A 21,975-nucleotide genomic window follows, 5' to 3' on the forward strand; every position below is an offset into this window, starting at 1 on the left:
ATCAACATGGAAATACAGGTGCACTTTATGATTCGTGTTTAAACACCCTTATGCACGTTTCAAGCTAGAAATGAAAAGCGCATAAGAGTACACGTATACATACAGGGCAGAGAGTACACATATACATACAGGGGCAGAGAGTACACGTATACATACAGGGGCAGAGAGTACACGTATACATACAGGGGCAGAGAGTACACGTATACATACAGGGGCAGAGAGTACACGTATACATACAGGGGCAGAGAGTACACGTATACATACAGGGGCAGAGAGTACACATATACATACAGGGGCAGAGAGTACACGTATACATACAGGGCAGAGAGTACACATATACATACAGGGGCAGAGAGTACACGTATACATACAGGGGCAGAGAGTACACATATACATACAGGGGCAGAGAGTACACGTATACATACAGGGGCAGAGAGTACACATATACATACAGGGGCAGAGAGTACACATATACATACAGGGGCAGAGAGTACACATATACATACAGGGGCAGAGAGTACACGTATACATACAGGGGCAGAGAGTACACGTATACATACAGGGGCAGAGAGTACACGTATACATACAGGGGCAGAGAGTACACATATACAGGGGCAGAGAGTACACGTATACATACAGGGGCAGAGAGTACACATATACATACAGGGGCAGAGAGTACACGTATACATACAGGGGCAGAGAGTACACGTATACAGGGGCAGAGAGTACACATATACATACAGGGGCAGAGAGTACACATATACATACAGGGGCAGAGAGTACACGTATGCATACAGGGGCAGAGAGTACACGTATACATACAGGGGCAGAGAGTACACGTATACATACAGGGGCAGAGAGTACACATATACAGGGGCAGAGAGTACACGTATACATACAGGGGCAGAGAGTACACATATACATACAGGGGCAGAGAGTACACGTATACATACAGGGGCAGAGAGTACACGTATACAGGGGCAGAGAGTACACATATACATACAGGGGCAGAGAGTACACATATACATACAGGGGCAGAGAGTACACGTATGCATACAGGGGCAGAGAGTACACGTATACATACAGGGGCAGAGAGTACACGTATACATACAGGGGCAGAGAGTACACATATACAGGGGCAGAGAGTACACGTATACATACAGGGGCAGAGAGTACACCTATACATACAGGGGCAGAGAGTACACGTATACATACAGGGGCAGAGAGTACACGTATGCATACAGGGGCAGAGAGTACACGTATACATACAGGGGCAGAGAGTACACGTATACATACAGGGGCAGAGAGTACACGTATACATACAGGGGGCAGAGAGTACACGTATACATACAGGGGCAGAGAGTACACGTATACATACAGGGGCAGAGAGTACACGTATACATACAGGGGCCAGAGAGTACACGTATACATACAGGGGCAGAGAGTACACGTATACATACAGGGGCAGAGAGTACACGTATACATACAGGGGCAGAGAGTACACATATACATACAGGGGCAGAGAGTACACGTATACATACAGGGGCAGGAGAGTACACATATACATACAGGGGCAGAGAGTACACGTATACATACAGGGGCAGAGAGTACACATATACATACAGGGGCAGAGAGTACACGTATACATACAGGGGCAGAGAGTACACATATACATACAGGGGCAGAGAGTACACATATACATACAGGGGCAGAGAGTACACATATACATACAGGGGCAGAGAGTACACATATACATACAGGGGCAGAGAGTACACGTATACATACAGGGGCAGAGAGTACACGTATACATACAGGGGCAGAGAGTACACGTATACATACAGGGGCAGAGAGTACACATATACATACAGGGGCAGAGAGTACACGTATACAGGGGCAGAGAGTACACATATACATACAGGGGCAGAGAGTACACATATACATACAGGGGCAGAGAGTACACGTATGCATACAGGGGCAGAGAGTACACGTATACATACAGGGGCAGAGAGTACACGTATACATACAGGGGCAGAGAGTACACATATACAGGGGCAGAGAGTACACGTATACATACAGGGGCAGAGAGTACACATATACATACAGGGGCAGAGAGTACACGTATACATACAGGGGCAGAGAGTACACGTATGCATACAGGGGCAGAGAGTACACGTATACATACAGGGGCAGAGAGTACACGTATACATACAGGGGCAGAGAGTACACGTATACATACAGGGGCAGAGAGTACACGTATACATACAGGGGCAGAGAGTACACGTATACATACAGGGGCAGAGAGTACACGTATACATACAGGGGCAGAGAGTACACGTATACATACAGGGGCAGAGAGTACACGTATACATACAGGGGCAGAGAGTACACATATACATACAGGGGCAGAGAGTACACGTATACATACAGGGGCAGAGAGTACACATATACATACAGGGGCAGAGAGTACACGTATACATACAGGGGCAGAGAGTACACATATACATACAGGGGCAGAGAGTACACATATACATACAGGGGCAGAGAGTACACATATACATACAGGGGCAGAGAGTACACGTATACATACAGGGGCAGAGAGTACACGTATACATACAGGGGCAGAGAGTACACGTATACATACAGGGGCAGAGAGTACACATATACATACAGGGGCAGAGAGTACACGTATACAGGGGCAGAGAGTACACATATACATACAGGGGCAGAGAGTACACATATACATACAGGGGCAGAGAGTACACGTATGCATACAGGGGCAGAGAGTACACGTATACATACAGGGGCAGAGAGTACACGTATACATACAGGGGCAGAGAGTACACATATACAGGGGCAGAGAGTACACGTATACATACAGGGGCAGAGAGTACACATATACATACAGGGGCAGAGAGTACATGTATACATACAGGGGCAGAGAGTACACGTATGCATACAGGGGCAGAGAGTACACATATACATACAGGGGCAGAGAGTACACGTATACATACAGGGGCAGAAAGTACACATATACAGGGGCAGAGAGTACACGTATACATACAGGGGCAGAGAGTACACATATACAGGGGCAGAGAGTACACATATACATACAGGGGCAGAGAGTACACATATACATACAGGGGCAGAGAGTACACGTATACATACAGGGGCAGAGAGTACACATATACATACAGGGGCAGAGAGTACACATATACATACAGGGGCAGAGAGTACACATATACATACAGGGGCAGAGAGTACACATATACATACAGGGGCAGAGAGTACACATATACAGGGGCAGAGAGTACACATATACAGGGGCAGAGAGTACACGTATACATACAGGGGCAGAGAGTACACATATACATACAGGGGCAGAGAGTACACGTATACAGGGGCAGAGAGTACACGTATACATACAGGGGCAGAGAGTACACATATACATACAGGGGCAGAGAGTACACATATACATACAGGGGCAGAGAGTACACATATACAGGGGCAGAGAGTACACATATACATACAGGGGCAGAGAGTACACATATACATACAGGGGCAGAGAGTACACATATACAGGGGCAGAGAGTAGACGTATACATACAGGGGCAGAGAGTACACGTATACATACATGAGCAGAGAGTACACGTATACATACAGGGGCAGAGAGTACACATATACATACAGGGGCAGAGAGTACACGTATACATACAGGGGCAGAGAGTACACATATACAGGGGCAGAGAGTACACATATACATACAGGGGCAGAGAGTACACATATACATACAGGGGCAGAGAGTACACGTATACATACAGGGGCAGAGAGTACACATATACATACAGGGGCAGAGAGTACACATATACATACAGGGGCAGAGAGTACACATATACATACAGGGGCAGAGAGTACACATATACATACAGGGGCAGAGAGTACGCATATACAGGGGCAGAGAGTACACATATACAGGGGCAGAGAGTACACGTATACATACAGGGGCAGAGAGTACACGTATACATACAGGGGCAGAGAGTACACGTATACAGGGGCAGAGAGTACACGTATACATACAGGGGCAGAGAGTACACGTATACATACAGGGGCAGAGAGTACACATATACATACAGGGGCAGAGAGTACACATATACATACAGGGGCAGAGAGTACACATATACAGGGGCAGAGAGTACACATATACATACAGGGGCAGAGAGTACACATATACATACAGGGGCAGAGAGTACACATATACAGGGGCAGAGAGTAGACGTATACATACAGGGGCAGAGAGTACACGTATACATACATGAGCAGAGAGTACACGTATACATACAGGGGCAGAGAGTACACATATACATACAGGGGCAGAGAGTACACGTATACATACAGGGGCAGAGAGTACACGTATACATACAGGGGCAGAGAGTACACATATACATACAGGGGCAGAGAGTACACGTATACATACAGGGGCAGAGAGTACACATATACATACAGGGGCAGAGAGTACACATATACATACAGGGGCAGAGAGTACACATATACATACAGGGGCAGAGAGTACACGTATACATACAGGGGCAGAGAGTACACATATACATACAGGGGCAGAGAGTACACATATACATACAGGGGCAGAGAGTACACATATACATACAGGGACAGATTAATTAAGCCTAGTCCTGGACCAAAAAAAGACCTCAATGGACATTCTCCATTGAAAATACTTTTCCGGGATTTGGCTGTGTCTGAAACCGCCCCATGGACACACAAATATTCAATAAATGTTCTTTCTCTGATCTTCTGATCTAACTCTTCAAACTGTTTTCTTCATCCCTCCTCATGTTTTAGTTTTTAATTAAAAGATTTGTAGCAGCTGAATTGAGTCTTAAAGACCTGAGTCTTAAAGACCTGAATCTTAAAGTCCAACTGAAACCACCATCTCTCTATCCGTCTCAACCCCATATTGGCTATTACGTCACAGTTCTCATTGAAAAGACATGGAGTTAATTGGATGTAGTTATATTTCTACTGACAACCAGCTACTGTCAGTGTCATGACAGTGTCATCCTGTGTGTTATTGTACCCATTTCCTCCAAGGGCACACAGCCAGGGAATAATGCCTGGAGTAGTGTGTTTCTCCACTGATTTCGTGGTCTACCTCCATCGAACCGTACCGATCAACCTTTCAATTCTACAATTTCCTGGCATGGTCAAAAGCACTTAAACGTATCTCTCCATGTGTTTACCCCATCTCTCCCTCTGTCCCTCCTCGTTCCCTCGCTCCCTCTCCTCCTCTCCATCTGTTTACCCCATCTCTCCCTCTGTCCCTCCTCGTTCCCTCGCTCCCTCTCCTCCTCTCCATCTGTACTTGTGTCTGTTTGTCAACCTCTTTTTCAGTAAAGGTGTCTTGTCCCTCCCTCCCTCCCACCCCCAGGCTGAGCTGGGGTCCCCTGTGTCCCTCCCACCCCCAGACTGGGCTGGTGTCCCCTGTGTCCCTCCCCTCCCTCCCACACCCCACCCCCAGGCTGGGCTGGTGTCTCATGTGTCCCTCCCACCCCCAGGCTGGGCTGGTGTCCCCTTGTCCCTCCCACCTCCCACCCCCAGGCTGGGCTGGTGTCCCCTATGACCCTCCCACCCCCCACCCCCAGGCTGGGCTGGTGTCCCATGTGTCCCTCCCACCAGCCACCCCCAGGCTGGGCTGGTGTCCCCTGTGTCCCTCCCTCCTCCCACCCCCCACCCCCAGGCTGGGCTGGTGTCCCCTGTGTCCCTCCCTCCTCCCACCCCCAGGCTGTTCTGGTGTCCCCTGTGTCCCTCCGTCCTCCCTCCTCCCACCCCCAGGCTGGGCTGGTGTTCCCTTGTGTCCCTCCCTCCTCCCACCCCCCACACCCAGGCTGGGCTGGTGTCCCTCCCTCCTCCCACCCCCAGGCTGGGCTGGTGTCCCCTGTGTCCATCCCTCCTTCCACCCCTAGGCTGGGCTGGTGTCCCCTGTGTCCCTCCCTCCTCCCACCCCCAGGCTGGGCTGGTGTCCCCTGTGTCCCTCCCTCCTGGCCCTCCAGTCTGGGTTAATGCTGGGGGCAGCACCAGGACCAGGACCGGGGCTGTAAATCAAACAGGCTACAGTATGTGTGGACGAAGGCCAGGCCTGATATACAGGACCCTGCTCTGCCTTGTAATCTACTGGCGGAGGCCTATCACGGCTTTAAACCCATTCTATTACACTTGAACTGTAATTTAAAGGAGCCCAAATGTTCACTCTATTTCTCCTCACAGGATGTATTTCCCGGGACTGTCGGCTATGAAATAATGATAATTGTTTTTAATGGGAGACTAGAGGGGGAACATGGAGGTAGCTACTGTGGTGACAGTGCAGAGAGGGTGGAAATTGCCACAGAAGAGATATATCAGGCTGTTGGGAAGCAGTAGTGTTGATTGGAGTTGGGCTGAGGAATTAGGAGGAGATTGGTTCCTCTACCTGACCATCCATCATCAGGGCTTTAGGTCTTCAGGTGACACTGGATACGAAAGGCATTGTGAGAAAATATATATGGTACAGGACAGTCCTGTAACTAACTATAAGGGACAATGTTACTGGTAGCAATGTAAAGAATTGGTCTGTCAAATGTCAATATGTATGCGTGGTGTTTGTGCTCTTAACCTCTGAGCAGATGGGTTAGCCATGGGTTAGATTAAGTTTATCTTAGATGGACTTCATTCGTTTGAGAAAAAGGGTTATTGATTTCTGTGATAATCTGCTGCCTTTTCCTCCCCCTGATGACTCAATGTAATCAGTCAATCAGTCAATATTGACTGTAGCCGTGCATAAAACAACACATTACTGCCTACCACAAGACAACAGGCACATTAAATCAACTGGTGAATCTCTGTACATTCCCTAGAGGAATAACCCATGTTATGGCTGTATTGTGTTGGTCAACTGTTGCTCTATAAATCCCAACATCTCTATTCCGTCTCTCAATAGATCACCTTCTTCATGCTGCTGTCGGCGGTGTGTGTGATGCTCAACCTGGCTGGCTCCATCCTGTCCTGCCAGAATGCTCAGTTGGTCAACTCCCTGGAGGACTGTCAGCTGGTGAGAGATCAGTGCCCTGCCCCTCTACCCCCTCTGTCCCCCCTGCATGTGCCCTATCTCTCCCATCTACAGGGGCCAGTACTGGTTCCCTATTGTTAAAGGAATTTCATTCCTATATGTTCGTCAACCAATTCAATTAAAACACTCTGCCCATTTCTAAGAATTGTTAAGATACTTATTTGCATAAAATGGACAGAAACCAGTCTCAAAAACAATCAATAGCGTTTATTCTCGAGAGTACTGATCATAGTACAATTTACATCAGGTTATAGACTAAAAATGACATCATAGGTTTTAAAATGTCCTTCCTCCACTCCGATACAATGGTAGTATAGTTCACAAGCCTTCCCACATTGTCTACCACCTGTTAAATAATCTACTAGTAGCCCAAGGTCTCTCCCCTCCCTGGGTAGAGACAGGATGTCCTGTAAGGAACACAGCATTCCAGCCGGTCTGACGATAACTCCATTCGTTTCTAACAAGGAACAGACAGTCCTTGTTCTAATTCTTGATTATAAATACACACATTATATTCAGTACTATGATTATAATAAGAGTCATACATCCATACAGTAACATAGTAGTATTCTGTTTAGTTATAGTTTTAAGCTAAAGGTATACATAATTTAGTCATTAATAGTCACCTATCTCACCCATCTACATGGGCCAGTACTGGTTCCCTATCTCTCCCATCTACAGGGGCCAGTACTGGTGCCTTATCTCTCCCATCTACAGGGGCCAGTACTGGTTCCCTATCTCTCCCATCTTAACAGGGGCCGGTGGATGCGGTGGGGCCCCTGTTCATATGAAGGAGGTGTGGCACCTGGTGTTGAAAGGCCCTAGCCTGTCTGGGATCTGTCAGTCTCACACACCAGTTTAATCAGTCTGCAGAGCCCCGCCCCACCCGCCCAGCTCACAGTGAAAATGAATCTTAACACCAGCCACTCCCACGTCCTTCTTAATATTAGGGCTCAGTGCCGTCTGTCTGTCTGTCTGATTACCCACTGGAGCTCATAGTTTAATTATTAAGAAAAACATAATAATCCGCCGTCTGGGGAGAGTGAGTGCTTTCAATTTGTCTGCTGTCTGCGGCAGGCTTCATTTCTGTTCCCGATGTCAGCCGGCATGGCAGAACGTATGTGTCAGGATCAGGCTTGGGAAGGAGTTGCCTACCTCATACTTCCATAGATTAAATTAATCTACAGACTCATGACAAGAGTAAAGTTCCTAGATCAACTATGCTGTTAGGGCCATAGAAAATCACAGTTCTCAAAGTCCTCTAAAAGGGCTTTCTCTGTAAAAGAAAAGACTGAAATCCATACATTCTGGACCCATTTAATTAGTGTTTAATAAACTATAAATAATGAATAGTTTTGGGGGGATTAAAAATGGAAGCAAATATTTGAATACAGTACTTCTCTACATGGCTCCAGCTCTGAATAGCGCAATGTGCTTGTATATGTGTATTGTGTGTGCTGAATGGATGGCTATGAAGGGATTATTTATAGCAGAACAACAGCTCAAGCCCCTAGCCTGCCTATTCTGTTCTGTGACCACTGTGTTGTGTGGGGTTGTATCAGCACTGCAGTCAGCGGCGGCTCCACAGGATATCCTGCATTCCCTTATCCAGAATATGGCCCGTTGTACCATCTCTCTCTCCAGCTTCAGTGTGCCCCAGCACCAAGCACAGACAAACCCAGTAGTACAGACCCAGTAGCACAGACAGACCCAGTAACACAGACAGACCAAGTAACTCAGAGAGACCTAGTAACTCAGAGAGACCTAGTAACTCAGAGAGACCTAGTAACAGACAGACCCAGTAGCACAGTCAGACCCAGTAGCACAGTCAGACCCAGTAGCACAGACAGACCTAGTAACACAGAGAGACCTAGTAGCACAGACAGACCCAGTAGCACAGACAGACCCAGTAACACAGACACAGACCTAGTAGCACAGACAGACCCAGTAACACAGAGAGACCCAGTAACACAGAGAGACCCAGTAACACAGAGAGACCCAGTAACACAGAGAGACCCAGTAACACAGAGAGACCCAGTAACACAGACAGACCCAGTAGCACAGACATACCCAGTAGCACAGACATACCCAGTAGCACAGACAGACCTAGTAGTACAGACAGACCCAGTAACACAGACAGACCCAGTAGCAGGGGAAGCAAAGACAACTAGGCTCTAATTATATTGATTCTTTGCCAAAAAATGAATGTTTTATTCTTATCATTTTAGAACATTGCAAATAACACAAATCTGTCAAGCAGAAAGGATAAGAGGAAAGCGAATCATCATAGTAGTTAAACTGAGGATGGTTCTCCTCACATGACTGCTGTTGGTAATTGCACTGAGGATCTGCTATTCTAGCCACATTAATCACATGGGAATTCTAATTTAGTTGGTCTAATCAATTAAACATTCTGGCATTGTTTACTGGCTTTGCAGTGGATACATAAACACTGCTAGGCTTTATTGAATTCATTTCCATTCCTTATGCAGTAATAAGAGAGTGTGAATAAGTAAGGACTATCTATTATTCCATCCAGGCTCCTGAGGTGACCTTTCTCCAGGTAGCTGTAATTCACCTGTTTACTTGGGTATTTCATCACCATCAACAGCCAATGACATATTCAACTGCCTCCATCTTGCATAGTGAATACATCGAAATAATGTATACATTAAAAGTCCATAAATGTCATACTGAGCTGTTGACTCAACTTGAAACCTATCTTTGTAAATGGTATTATTCCTGGTGTGACGTAATAGTTTACTGGACCTGGTCACACAGAGAGTGTGTCATCAGTTTTAGCATGGCACCACTCCCCTCCCTGTGACACACTGCCTAAGCCCTCTCCTTGAATCGTTTTTTACTTATGCCCAATGTAGCTTGGCGTGGCATTACATCTGAAGACGTTTGTCAGCATGTTTTAGGCTAGGGACGGGTGACACGAGTTGTGATGTTAGGTGTTGGGCCCATAGAAGGGAGGTTCTGGGAAGAGGAACGATCTGCAGAGTGGAGGAGAACCAGACTTCTTTCTGAGGGACTTCGTTGTAAATATCCTTTGCTATTCTGATGTTATTGTTTTTAAATATGGGATTTAACCTGTATGTATTGTGATTGCTGCAAAATTAATTGCATCATTGAGGACAGTGAGGTTTTCTGAATCTGAACGTGATGGAGGGATGAGGGAGGATGTGACAGGCATCACTAGTGCCCTGCACATGATGTACACTAAAATCCCCGTCAGGACTGCTGGCCTACCTGATAGAGTTCCAAGGTATGGCGAGGAAAAAGCAGTAGCATTCCCTGGGCATTCTCTGGGCATTCCCTGGGCATTCCCTGGGCATTCTCTGGGCATTCCCTGGGCATTCTCTGGGCATTCCCGGGGCATTCTCTGGGCATTCCCGGGGCATTCTCTGGTCATTCCTTGGGCATTCCCTGGGCATTCTCTGGGCATTCCCTGGGTATTCTCTGGGCATTCCCTGGGCATTCTCTGGGCATTCCCTGGGCATTCTCTGGGCATTCTCTGGGCATTCCCTGGGCATTCCCTGGGCATTCTCTGGGCTTAGGTGAGGTGCAGAATCTGTTCAGAAGGCATAAATAGTTTAGAAGGCATCCCACATTTTTGGCAAGGATCAACCTCTTTTATGCAGTTTCTTTCTGAGTAGAAATAGATTTTTCAACGCTTCTGGAACGGAAAGCAGGAACCAGAGCAGAGCAGGTGTTTGTGTGTGTAAACTGGAAGGCTTTGCTCCGTTGGTGGAAGTGGTTCTAATGAAAAACCACTTGTCTTGGATGCATGATGGGTCCTATGTGGAGTGCTCATGTGTCTAAGGCTGGTGGATTACCACTCCGGTTGTGTCTAGTGACATCAGACGTCCAGCTCACTGTTTCATGCGCCGTTTCACACCCAAAACATAGAAATCTGCAGAGGTAGAGAGCTTGTCATACATTGCACCATTAAATGAAAGCAATGCATGAATGGAATAGCAAAATGGAAACAACACTGCAATGGCTGTGCTGCTCTGCTGACTTAGATATTCTGATCTAATTGTTCATTCATATGGCACTGGCATACTGCAAGACCCCCTGTGTGTCCATCTAGTCATCATGTACACCACATCATGCATCAACACATAGTCTACTTCCTCCAAGGATCTCCACAGTGTGAGAGAGAGCGAGAGAGAGAGAGAGCGAGAGAGGGAGGGAGAGAGAGAGAGAGCGAAAGAGAGAGAGAGAGAGAGAGCATAGAGAGATAGCAGGAGAGAGATAGCGAGAGCAGGAGAGAGATTTGCCCTGTAGAGCTTGTGTTGCTCATAGTGTGTTGAGTATAGAGCCAGACTACAACAATGGTCCAGAGATCTGTCATTTTCACCAGCAGGACATCACTACCGCTGACTGAGTGATTAGCATACAAGACTAAATGCCTCTCCCCAGTTCCCTTTACTACTGTACATGGCTCCTTGGAGACCATACATACCCCGCTATGACTGAAATATTAATGGACTTCACTCCCCCATGCAATTAACCCATGATGGGTAGGTTCAGGTCCCGCCTCCTTACAATCTGGGTCACATAGTTAGTCGTTGTAGCAGCACCTCAAGATCCTCCCCTTGTTAACTCTGCCTTACAACTCAGTGTTAAGTCATCCTCCTGCACTGTAGATTCCTCCGTTGTCATGTTAGAGACCGACACTCTTAGAAAAAATGGTTCTTCGGCTGGCCGCATAGGAGAAACCTTTTTGGTTCCAGGGTGGAAATGGTACGACATGGAACCCAAAAGGATTCTACCAGGAACCAAAAAGGGTTCTTCAAAGGGTTCTCCTATGAGGACACCCGAATAACCTTTTTAGGTTTTAGATAGCACCTTTTTTTCTAAGAGTGTATTCTGGCAAGGAAAGTATCAGAGCGGGCAGAGACAGAGGTGCAAGTCTGCTCTCCATCATAGAGAAGCATTTAGAGAGAAGGGAGGAAGAGAAGACACAGGGCTAGGATGTGTTGTAACATTATCAAGTGTGGGAAAGAGTACAGTGAGTTCTCATTGATATCCAATAGCCCCTTTGATATCCAATAGCCCCTGTCCTTTCTCTCCCCCAGATCAAGTTTGACAGTCATGGTGTGTGTGTGTCCTTTCTCTCCCCCAGATCAAGTTTGACAGTGACGGTGTGTGTGTGTGCTGTGAACTGCAGCACCAGAGCTCCAGCTGCAACAACCTAGGAGAGACGCTCAAACTGAACCCACTGAGCGACTGCGACACCATACGCCAACACCTCAAGGTGGGTGGACGTGAGAGAGTGTGTGTGTGCGCGTGCGTGTGTGTGAATAGACAGTTATGTATATGTTACAGCATTTCTTCTTTTGATGTGTAGTCTATAGCCTCATTCTATGGAAATTAGTCCTATTATGTTATGTTGTTTATATAACTTGATCCTCCGAACCTCTTCAAGCTGAAATATTCTCCTACTCTGTACTGGTATTCCTCTTTGTAATGAATAACAAGTCATGGGAGCTTAGCTGATACACAGACAATGTAAAACACAAGTGGAAACGTATAGGCTCGTAATAGAACAGGAAATTGAGAATGGCAACTGCATTTGTCTTCTAATCCACGCATAGCTCTTAGTCATATTAATTGCATGGTCTGTCAGCTTGGCTTTGCCAGTTCGCTCAGTTCATGATCTCTGGAGATTATATAAACTGAAAAGCCTTCTGTCGGCATGGTGATCTATATGCCACTACATCTTTATTGGATTACAGTGTTCAAATGCTTTCATTTCATGCCACTGATTGATTATAAGACATTGATAACTAAATAAAAGTCCCTTTAAAATGAAGCATGGGTATGAAAGAGGAAAGATCCAACCCTGTTAGTCATCATGATCATAGACCATTAAAAAGATGTCAGAATGGACACTATAAAACTGTATTATGTGCTAAGGAAGTCAGACCGGGTGAGTTATGTCAGATGTCACATAAGGCAATGGCCATCGCGGCTCTCCATTATCCTCTGTCTAGATATTACTATGAAGTAATACTGCTGCTGTCTGCCGAAACGTCCCTCCAATAAACAGCCTAGATTGAAAAATTCTACTTTACACGTCAGTTGCATGCATAGAATGTATGTCACCACTTTGGCGTATCAATGTAGTTCACAGTTAACTACCCATTTCAAACCAGAACATGTATAACCAGAACCATTTTTCTCTGTAAAAAAACAGAATAGGTTCATATCCCCATAGATATTTTAATACTTACACCCCCAAAGTATTGGTTTCATTCACAGTGCTTCCAATCACATGTTCCTCTTCCTGAATTGTTCTTGTCATTGCCAAAAGCCATGAGTAATGAGTGTGGAACGAGGATTCAGTTAATTTGTGGATTCCTGAGTGAAGGCGGGGTGTGTAGCCTTGGCAGTGGAGCTCCTGACCCCAGCCTGACCCCAGCCTGGCTCCAGGTACGCAGGCAGGGCTGTTGTGTTCAGGGAGGTTCAACTCTGTATGAACACCTTATTAACAGCTTCCTTCAAGGTATTATTACAGTTGGTATCCTGACATGATTTACCATGTCAATATGCAAATGTTAGTCGCCAGGGAAAACACACACAAGTAATATTTCTTCTCACATCTGCGAGGCAGATGTATACAACACAGCTGCAACACAAATGTGCTGTCTGTGTTTTAGGATCGCCCAAAACCAATGAAAATGGAGCAATAATATGTAGTTGTATTTTTGGTTTAGAATGATGTGATTTATAGTGTGTTGCCACGGCCCAAATGCATGTGTTCATTTCTTTCACAGACCTATATTTCCTGCATTGGTTTTCCTAATTTCCTTGGTAGGAAAAGGCAGAGCTTTAATTACAAGATACGTTGTGTACAGTTTCACCTATACATTTTCCAATAAAATACAGGCAATACAGAGGCCTCCCGAGTGGTGCAGCGGTCTAAGGCACTGCATTTCAGTGCTTGAGGTGTCACTACAGACCCAGGTTAGTTTCCAGGCTGTGTCACAACCGGCCGTGACCGGGAGTCCAATAAGGCGGCGCACAATTGGCGCAGCGTTGCCCCGGGTTTAGGGAGGGTTTGGCCGGGTTTGGCTTTATGTGGCTAATCGCGCTGTGACGACTTCGGTCTTCAGTTGAACGGTGTTTCCTCCGACACATTGGTGCGGATGGATTACGGGTTAAGCTGGTGGATGTTAAGGAGTGAGGTTTGGTGGGTCCTGTTTCAGAGGACACATGACTCGACCTTCGCCTCTCCCGGGCCTTTTGGGCAGCGATGGATATCAAATCAAATGTATTTATATAGCCCTTCGTACATCAGCTGATATCTCAAAGTGCTGTACAGAAACCCATCCTAAAACCCCAAACAGCAAGCAATGCAGGTGTCGAAGCACGTTGGCTCGGAAAAACTCCCTAGAAAGACCAAAACCTAGGACGAAACCTAGAGAGGAACCAGGCTATGAGGGGTGGCCAGTCCTCTTCTGGCTGTGCCGGGTGGAGATTATAACAGAACATGGCCAAGATGTTCAAATGTTCATAAATGACCAGCATGGTCAAATAATAGGTCTAGGACAGGTAGCATGTCCAGTGAACAGATCAGGATTCCATAGACGCAGGCAGAACAGTTGACACTGGAGCAGCAGCACGGCCAGGTGGACTGGGGACAGCAAGGAGTCATCATGCCAGGTAGTCCTGAGGCATGGTCCTAGGGCTCAGGTCCTCCGAGAGAGAGAAAGAAAGAGTGAAAGAGAGAATTAGAGAGAGCATACTTAAATTCACACAGGACACCGGATAAGACAGGAAAAGTACTCCAGATATAACAAACTGACCCTAGCCCCCCGACACATAAACTACTGCAGCATAAATACTGATGGCTGAGACAGAAGGGGTCAGAAGACACTGTGGCCCCATCCGATGATACCCCCGGACAGGGCCAAACAGGAAGGATATAACCCCACCCACTTTGCCAAAGCACAGCCCCCACACCACTAGAGGGATATCTTCAACCACCAACTTACCATCCTGAGACAAGGCCGAGTATAGCCCACAAAGATCTCCGCCACGGCACAACCCAAGGGGGGTGCCAACCCAGACAGGAAGATCACATCAGTGACTCAACCCACTCAAGTGACGCACCCCTCCCAGGGACGGCATGAAAGAGCACCAGTAAGCCAGTGTCTCAGCCCCTGTAATAGGGTTAGAGGCAGAGAATCCCAGTGGAAAGAGGGTAACCGGCCAGGCAGAGGCAGCAAGGGTGGTTCGTTGCTCCAGAGCCTTTCCGTTCACCTTCCCACTCCTGGGCCAGACTACACTCAATCATATGACCCACTGAAGAGATGAGTCTTCAGTAAAGAATTAAAGGTTGAGACCGAGTTTGCGTCTCTCACATGGGAAAGCAGACCATTCCATAAAAATTGAGCTCTATAGGAGAAAGCTCTGTCTCCAGCTGTTTGCTTAGAAATTCTAGGGACAATTAGGAGGCCTGCGTCTTGTGACCATAGCGTACGTGTAGGTATGTACGGCAGGACCAAATCAGAGAGATAGGTAGGAGCAAGCCCATGTAATGCTTTGTAGGTTAGCAGTAAAACCTTGAAATCAACCCTTGCTTTGACAGGAAGCCAGTGTAGGTAGGCTAGCACTGGAGTAATATGATCACATTTTTTGGTTCTAGTCAGGATTCTTGTAGCCGTATTTAGCACTAACTTAAGGTTATTTAGTGCTTTATCCGTGTAGCCGGAAAGTAGAGCATTGCAGTAGTCTAACCTAGATTAACAAAAGCATGGATACATTTTTCTGCATCATTTTTGGACAGAAAGTTTCAGATTTTTGCAATGTTACGTAGATGGAAAAAAGCTGTCCTTGAAACAGTCTTGATATGTTCGTCAAAAGAGATATCAGGGTCCAGAGTAACGCAGAGGTCCTTCACAGTTTTATTTGAGACGACTGTACAACCATTAAGATTAATTGTCAGATTCAACAGAAGATCTCTTTGTTTCTTGGGACCTAGAACAAGCATCTCTGTTTTGTCCGAGTTTAAAAGTAGAAAGTTTGCAGCCATCCACTTCCTTATGTCTGAAACACAGGCTTCTAGCGAGGGCAATTTTGGGGCTTCACCATGTTTCATTGAAATGTACAGTTGTGTGTCATCCGCATAGCAGTGAAAGTTAACATTATGTTTTCGAATTACATCCCCAAGAGGTAAAATATATAGTGAAAACAATAGTGGTCCTAAAATGGAACCTTGAGAAACACCGAAATTGACAGTTGATTTGTCAGAGGACAAGCCATTCTCAGAGACAAACTGATATCTTTCCGACAGATAAGATCTAAACCAGGCCAGAACTTGTCCGTGTAGACCAATTTGGGTTTCCAATCTCTCCAAAAGAATGTGGTGATCGATGGTATCAAAAGCATCACTAAGGTCTAGGAGCACGAGGACAGATGCAGAGCCTCGGTCTGATGCCATTAAAAGGTCATTTACCACCTTCACAAGTGCAGTCTCAGTGCTATGATGGGGTCTAAAACCAGACTGAAGCATTTCGTATACATTGTTTGTCTTCAGGAAGGCAGTGAGTTGCTGCGCAACAGCCTTTTCTAAAAATGTTGAGAGGAATGGAAGATTCGATATAGGCCGATAGTTTTTAAATATTTTCTGTGTCAGGGTTTGGCTTTTTCAATAGAGGCTTTATTACTGCCACTTTTAGTGAGTTTGGTACACATCCGGTGGATAGAGAGCCGTTTATTATGTTCAACATAGGAGGGCCAAGCACAAGAAGCAGCTCTTTCAGTAGTTTAGTTGGAATAGGGTCCAGTATGCAGCTTGAAGATTTAGAGGCCATGATTATTTTCATCATTGTGTCAAGAGATATAGTACTAAAAAACTTGAGTGTCTCCCTTGATCCTAGGTCCTGGCAGAGTTGTTCAGACTCAGGACAACTGAGCTTTGAAGGAATACGCAGATTTAAAGACGAGTCCGTAATTTGCTTTCTAATAATCATGATCCATTCATTAAAAGAAGTTCATGAATTTATTACTGCTGAAGTGAAAGCCATCCTCACTTGGGGAATGCTGCTTTTTAGTTAGCTTTGCGAGACAGTATCAAAAATTAATTTCAGATTGTTCTTATTTTCCTCAATTAAGTTGGAAAAATAGGATGATCGAGCAGCAGTAAGGGCTCGTCGATACTGCACGGTACTGTCTTTCCAAGCTAGTCGGAAGACTTCCTGTTTGGTGTGGCGCCATTTCCGTTCCAATTTTCTGAAAGCTTGCTTCAGAGCTCGGGTATTTTCTGTATACCAGGGAGCTAGTTTCTTATGAGAAATGTTTTTAGTTTTTAGGGGTGCAACAGGAAATACACGTATGCAGCATTTCGAAACACTTATAAGTCATTATATTCAATATAGCCAAGACTCATGAAGGGTATTTTTATTCTTTGCTTTATGAATGTATGAATGTATGAATGTATGAATGTATGAATGTATGAATGTATGATTTAATGTAAATGTATATGCTATGCACACTAATCTTTTTCACAAAGCAACAGCATGATTTCGCACAGCAACAAAACAGCAATAACATTCTTCCAGAAACTCCACAAAACTTGAATTCCAGTCTATACTTTTTATTTCACATTATGCTTTTGATGAGACTGGACAATGACATGTACAGTACATATTCAATGCCCAGATTTCTCTCTCTCCTTAAAATTCTAAGTGAAGCTCAAGAATGATTCATTCGGCATCCTCTTCTCTCTATTCCTTTCCCCGGAGTGAGCCATTCGAACTCACCATGGATGCTGGTTTGTTTGGTAGATTTGATGCACAAGGTGATGCAACACTGCAAAGAGAACTGAATAATGAAATAGGCTACGCTGAATGAGGACATGGGTCTCCTGTGACTCCTGGTATCTGGATTGGTTTTGTGTGACTAGCAAGGCATGGAAAAGGAACATATCCCAAAAAGATGAGGAGAAATCAGCTGTGTCAACACCTCAAACAAGAAAAGGAAAATAAACAAAAATGTCTCCTCTTTGAAAATAGTTACTATGCATGTTTATACTGAAGTACCAATGTCCATGTATTATTCACCTCTCTAAGTACACAGGAGCATCTTTGCCAAGCTAGCACTTTGTTCCCAAGTGTCAAATAAAGTGACTGAGTCAGAACTAATAACATCCTGTATGCGTGTTAGGGTTTGATCATATTAGGCCAGACAGGGAAGTGATAGAACATAGTTGAAGGCCAGAAGTGACAGATCTGCCACTTGTTTGACCTATAGGTCTGTCTACACTACTTGTCAAATCTCTCTCCAAAGCTACAATGACATTACTCTATACTGTGGTACTATTAGGTATAGTTGTAACGATCTGGGCGTAGTGGGTGCGGAGGCAGAAAGTTCAGGATAGCGTTTATTACGCACAGGGAAAAAAATAGCGCTCGCCAAGAACACACAATAACAAATGCCCAACACAATACGTACTGCCACACAGAAACACAGTGGGAGACATAGTTAAGCCCACACGAAGAGCAGGCGGACCTACCGGCTTAAATAGCCCAACTAATCAACCTCAACAAGGAACAGGTGAAACTAAACAGACAAAACAAACAGAAAAGGGAAAAGGGATCGGTGGCAGCTAGTAGGCCGGTGACGACGACCGCCGAGCGCCACCCGAACAGGGAGAGGAGCCACCTTCGGTAGGAGTCGTGACAATGGTAAATATCACTAGGAAATAATACTGTGTTCCAAACAAACATTGTTCATCCATAATAGACCTCCATTGTCTGTTTGAAAATGAAAATTACGTATTTAGTCAAATACCATGGTAATTTGTGGTCTTCACTGTGCTTTGCTCAGGCTGAGCATTTCTCCCTATTCAGTATCCACATGATCAGATGGCCAGAAGATAGCACTGTATGGATGAGGACACTTCCCCTCTTATTATTTCACCTTGAAGTCTAGCAAAGTAACAAAGAAAAGCAACATGGAAGGAAATCAAGTGCCTATTTTCAGGTTGCATGGGGTTCAATTTCACTACTATGCATATTTATTCTTGCTGGGAATTCAATAAATCAGCTTATGTGAGTGCATAACCTTGGAACACAGACACCTCTTCAGGGGGCTTTTATCACCTTATCCACAGAGACTAGGAAGAGAGATGGTTCCCTGTTGAGCCATGCTTCTTTACAATGGCGCTACTATTGTTAAGCTGTGTTGAAGTACTCAACATACCAACCTTATAGGAGATGTCTTTCGGGACAAGAGTTGTTCTTGACATGTGACCTGAGCATCTGGGCCTTAAGCATTGCAGTCCTATTATATCACACCTCAACAGTAGAATGCACTGTTCATGGTCTTGGTTGGTTACCATGGGCCGTGATGTTCTATTTCACAGTGTTTCTGGTAGGCCCCTCCTCATTCCCCTCTCCTGTCAGTCTCCAGAGAGGCAGCCATTAGCTTTAAGCTGCCTGCTCATCACACAATATGTTTCAAGGGACTGAGAAAGGATCTGTTTCAGGATCTGTTCGGACCTCACTTGCCAAATGTAGGCTGTATCTGTGAAAGGCTGTGCGAGTCTCTAGCTCTCTGGTCGCAAGAACACCAAGGTTATCAGAGATTTCACCTGTCATATCAATGGGAATCCATTGCTATAACCTCAACATCGGTTGCCTCCCAATGGTGAACACATGTCAAAATAAAAAGAGAGCTTGGGCAAATGTCAAACTCACACAATTTCATTTCTTTCAAGACTGTTCCTGTGGTTGTAAGCAATGCTGCTGACTCGGGGTTCAAAGCAGCCAGTCTGGGCTGCAGTTAAGCTAGCTGTCTGTAAACAGGATTTTATGACCTGAAGTGTCTGGGCCGGCAGGGATTCATATTGCTTCATTCCCACATGGTTTAATGTGTGGAAGAGGATGGCGCTGCAGGAAATGCAGTGCTGAGTTATTAGGGTGACTGTGTTCCTGGTTGGATCATTCTCAGATTTAAGGGGCGATTTGCTGCTGTTATGATGTACTGTATCCTTCCTCTGCAGTGCTCCCCTGCTAGCTAGTCCCTGCTGTGCTGTGTCGCCATGGTAATGACATCACCATTGTCTGTGTCACCTTCAGTCCCTCTCTCATTCATTTGTTCCCTCTATATATTGCTCTCCTCTCTTGTGTTCTCATGCTGTAATATTTGCTTAGCTTTCCTCACTGTGGCTCAAATGTGACTCCCTCCCCCTTCCCTCTCTCCCCCTTCCCTCTCTCCCTCTGCCCCTTTCCTCTCTCCCTCTGCCTGGGTCCTGTAGGAGCTCCTGTTTAGTGTGTGCGCCCTGAATGTCATCTCCACCATCGTCTGTGCCCTGGCCACTGCCATGTGCTGCATGCAGATGGTCTCCACTGATGTGCTACAGATCGTAAGTAGTGTGACAGAGAACACAATGGACACGTTGTCTCTAACTCTGTCTGACCTGGACTCAATGAGACTGATCTATAGCCTTATGGAGAGCAGCTCTGAACCATCATGAAAGGTAAACACGCCTGGCCTTCTAATGCTGGCTTCATCATTCTCCCCCTCATTTAGCAGTAGTAGTACCAGTAGTATTGTAGTACCATACAGATTTGGAATAAATTGTCTTCAGTCTGACCATCTTAGATAATGTCAACAGACATCACAAAGGGCACCCATCCCAGAACAGTTCAGAACCTTCACATCACGAAGGGCACCCATCCCAGAACAGTTCAGAACCTTCACATCACGAAGGGCACCCATCCCAGAACAATTCAGAACCTCCACATCACGAAGGGCACCCATCCCAGAACAGTTCAGATCCTCCACATCACGAAGGGCACCCATCCCAGAACAGTTCAGAACCTCCACATCACGAAGGGCACCCATCCCAGAACAGTTCAGAACCTCCACATCACGAAGGGCACCCATCCCAGAACAGTTCAGAACCTCCACATCACGAAGGGCACCCATCCCAGAACAGTTCAGAACCTCCACATCACGAAGGGCACCCATCCCAGAACAGTTCAGAACCTCCACATCACGAAGGGCACCCATCCCAGAACAATTCAGAACCTTCACATCACGAAGGGCACCCATCCCAGAACAATTCAGGACCTCCACATCATGCTTGAAGAAACCAATTAAAGGGGAAATAATGATTCTTCTCCCTCACTGTAGTTGGTAATATCTACACCTTAAAAGGAATGCTGTCCTTAAAACGACCCTCTCGCATTACAAGGGAAACAATGACTGTGCCCTAAACCTAAATGCTTTGCTGTCATCAGGGAAATCAATGTGGCGGGGTGCTCCCTTTGCCCTTCAGAGCAATGCTCTCAGCCCATTTAGAATGACTTTCCCAGATGATTGGTGGGCTGTAGCGCCTTCATAGCCACCATTAAAACAAAGCGATACTAGCGATACCATGTCTGCACCCCATTAATATCTCTAGGCAATTTTTTTACAGGGGAGAAATAACATTTTAACATTCTATACAAGAAGGCTTTGTACACAGTTTATGAGCTGAGCTGTAAATTGTGTGGCCTCATAGATGGGTATATGGCAGATAAGCCCAGGGTGGGAGATTGATAGAGCTGAATTATATTAGTGAGGCAGGAGTTTGGGGCTGGAGCTGGGGCAGATACAGGGGCTGGGACTGCCTGGCGTTGATGCAGATGTAGGGGTTAGCAATGGGACTGCTGCAGAGGCTAGAGTGGAGGCTGCAGCCTACTGGAGCAGTAGAGGATTAGTTTCATCTCGGAGCACAAGGTGGCAATGCAAGACATCACTAGTGATCCCAGCTACACAGTCACCGCACAGGCACAATGAGCTACGGGACCAGAAGCTTAAGAGCAGGACAATATGTTTGATTTTGCACCTGG

General features: G+C 45.9%; 1 protein-coding gene across 1 annotated transcript in view; it reads left to right on the forward strand.

Moving 5' to 3' along the window:
- Positions 1-21,975, forward strand: part of LOC109895007 (protein FAM189A1-like) — a 124,174-nt gene that overhangs the window by 88,377 nt on the left and 13,822 nt on the right. Inside the window, exons 3-5 of the mRNA XM_031830813.1 lie at positions 6,986-7,096; positions 12,252-12,383; positions 20,394-20,501. Of these exons, the coding sequence (XP_031686673.1) occupies positions 6,986-7,096; positions 12,252-12,383; positions 20,394-20,501 (351 nt within the window). The remainder of the gene's footprint in view (positions 1-6,985; positions 7,097-12,251; positions 12,384-20,393; positions 20,502-21,975) is intronic.

The sequence above is a fragment of the Oncorhynchus kisutch genome, linkage group LG8, assembly GCF_002021735.2.
Source record: "Oncorhynchus kisutch isolate 150728-3 linkage group LG8, Okis_V2, whole genome shotgun sequence".
Taxonomy (NCBI): Eukaryota; Metazoa; Chordata; class Actinopteri; order Salmoniformes; family Salmonidae; genus Oncorhynchus; species Oncorhynchus kisutch.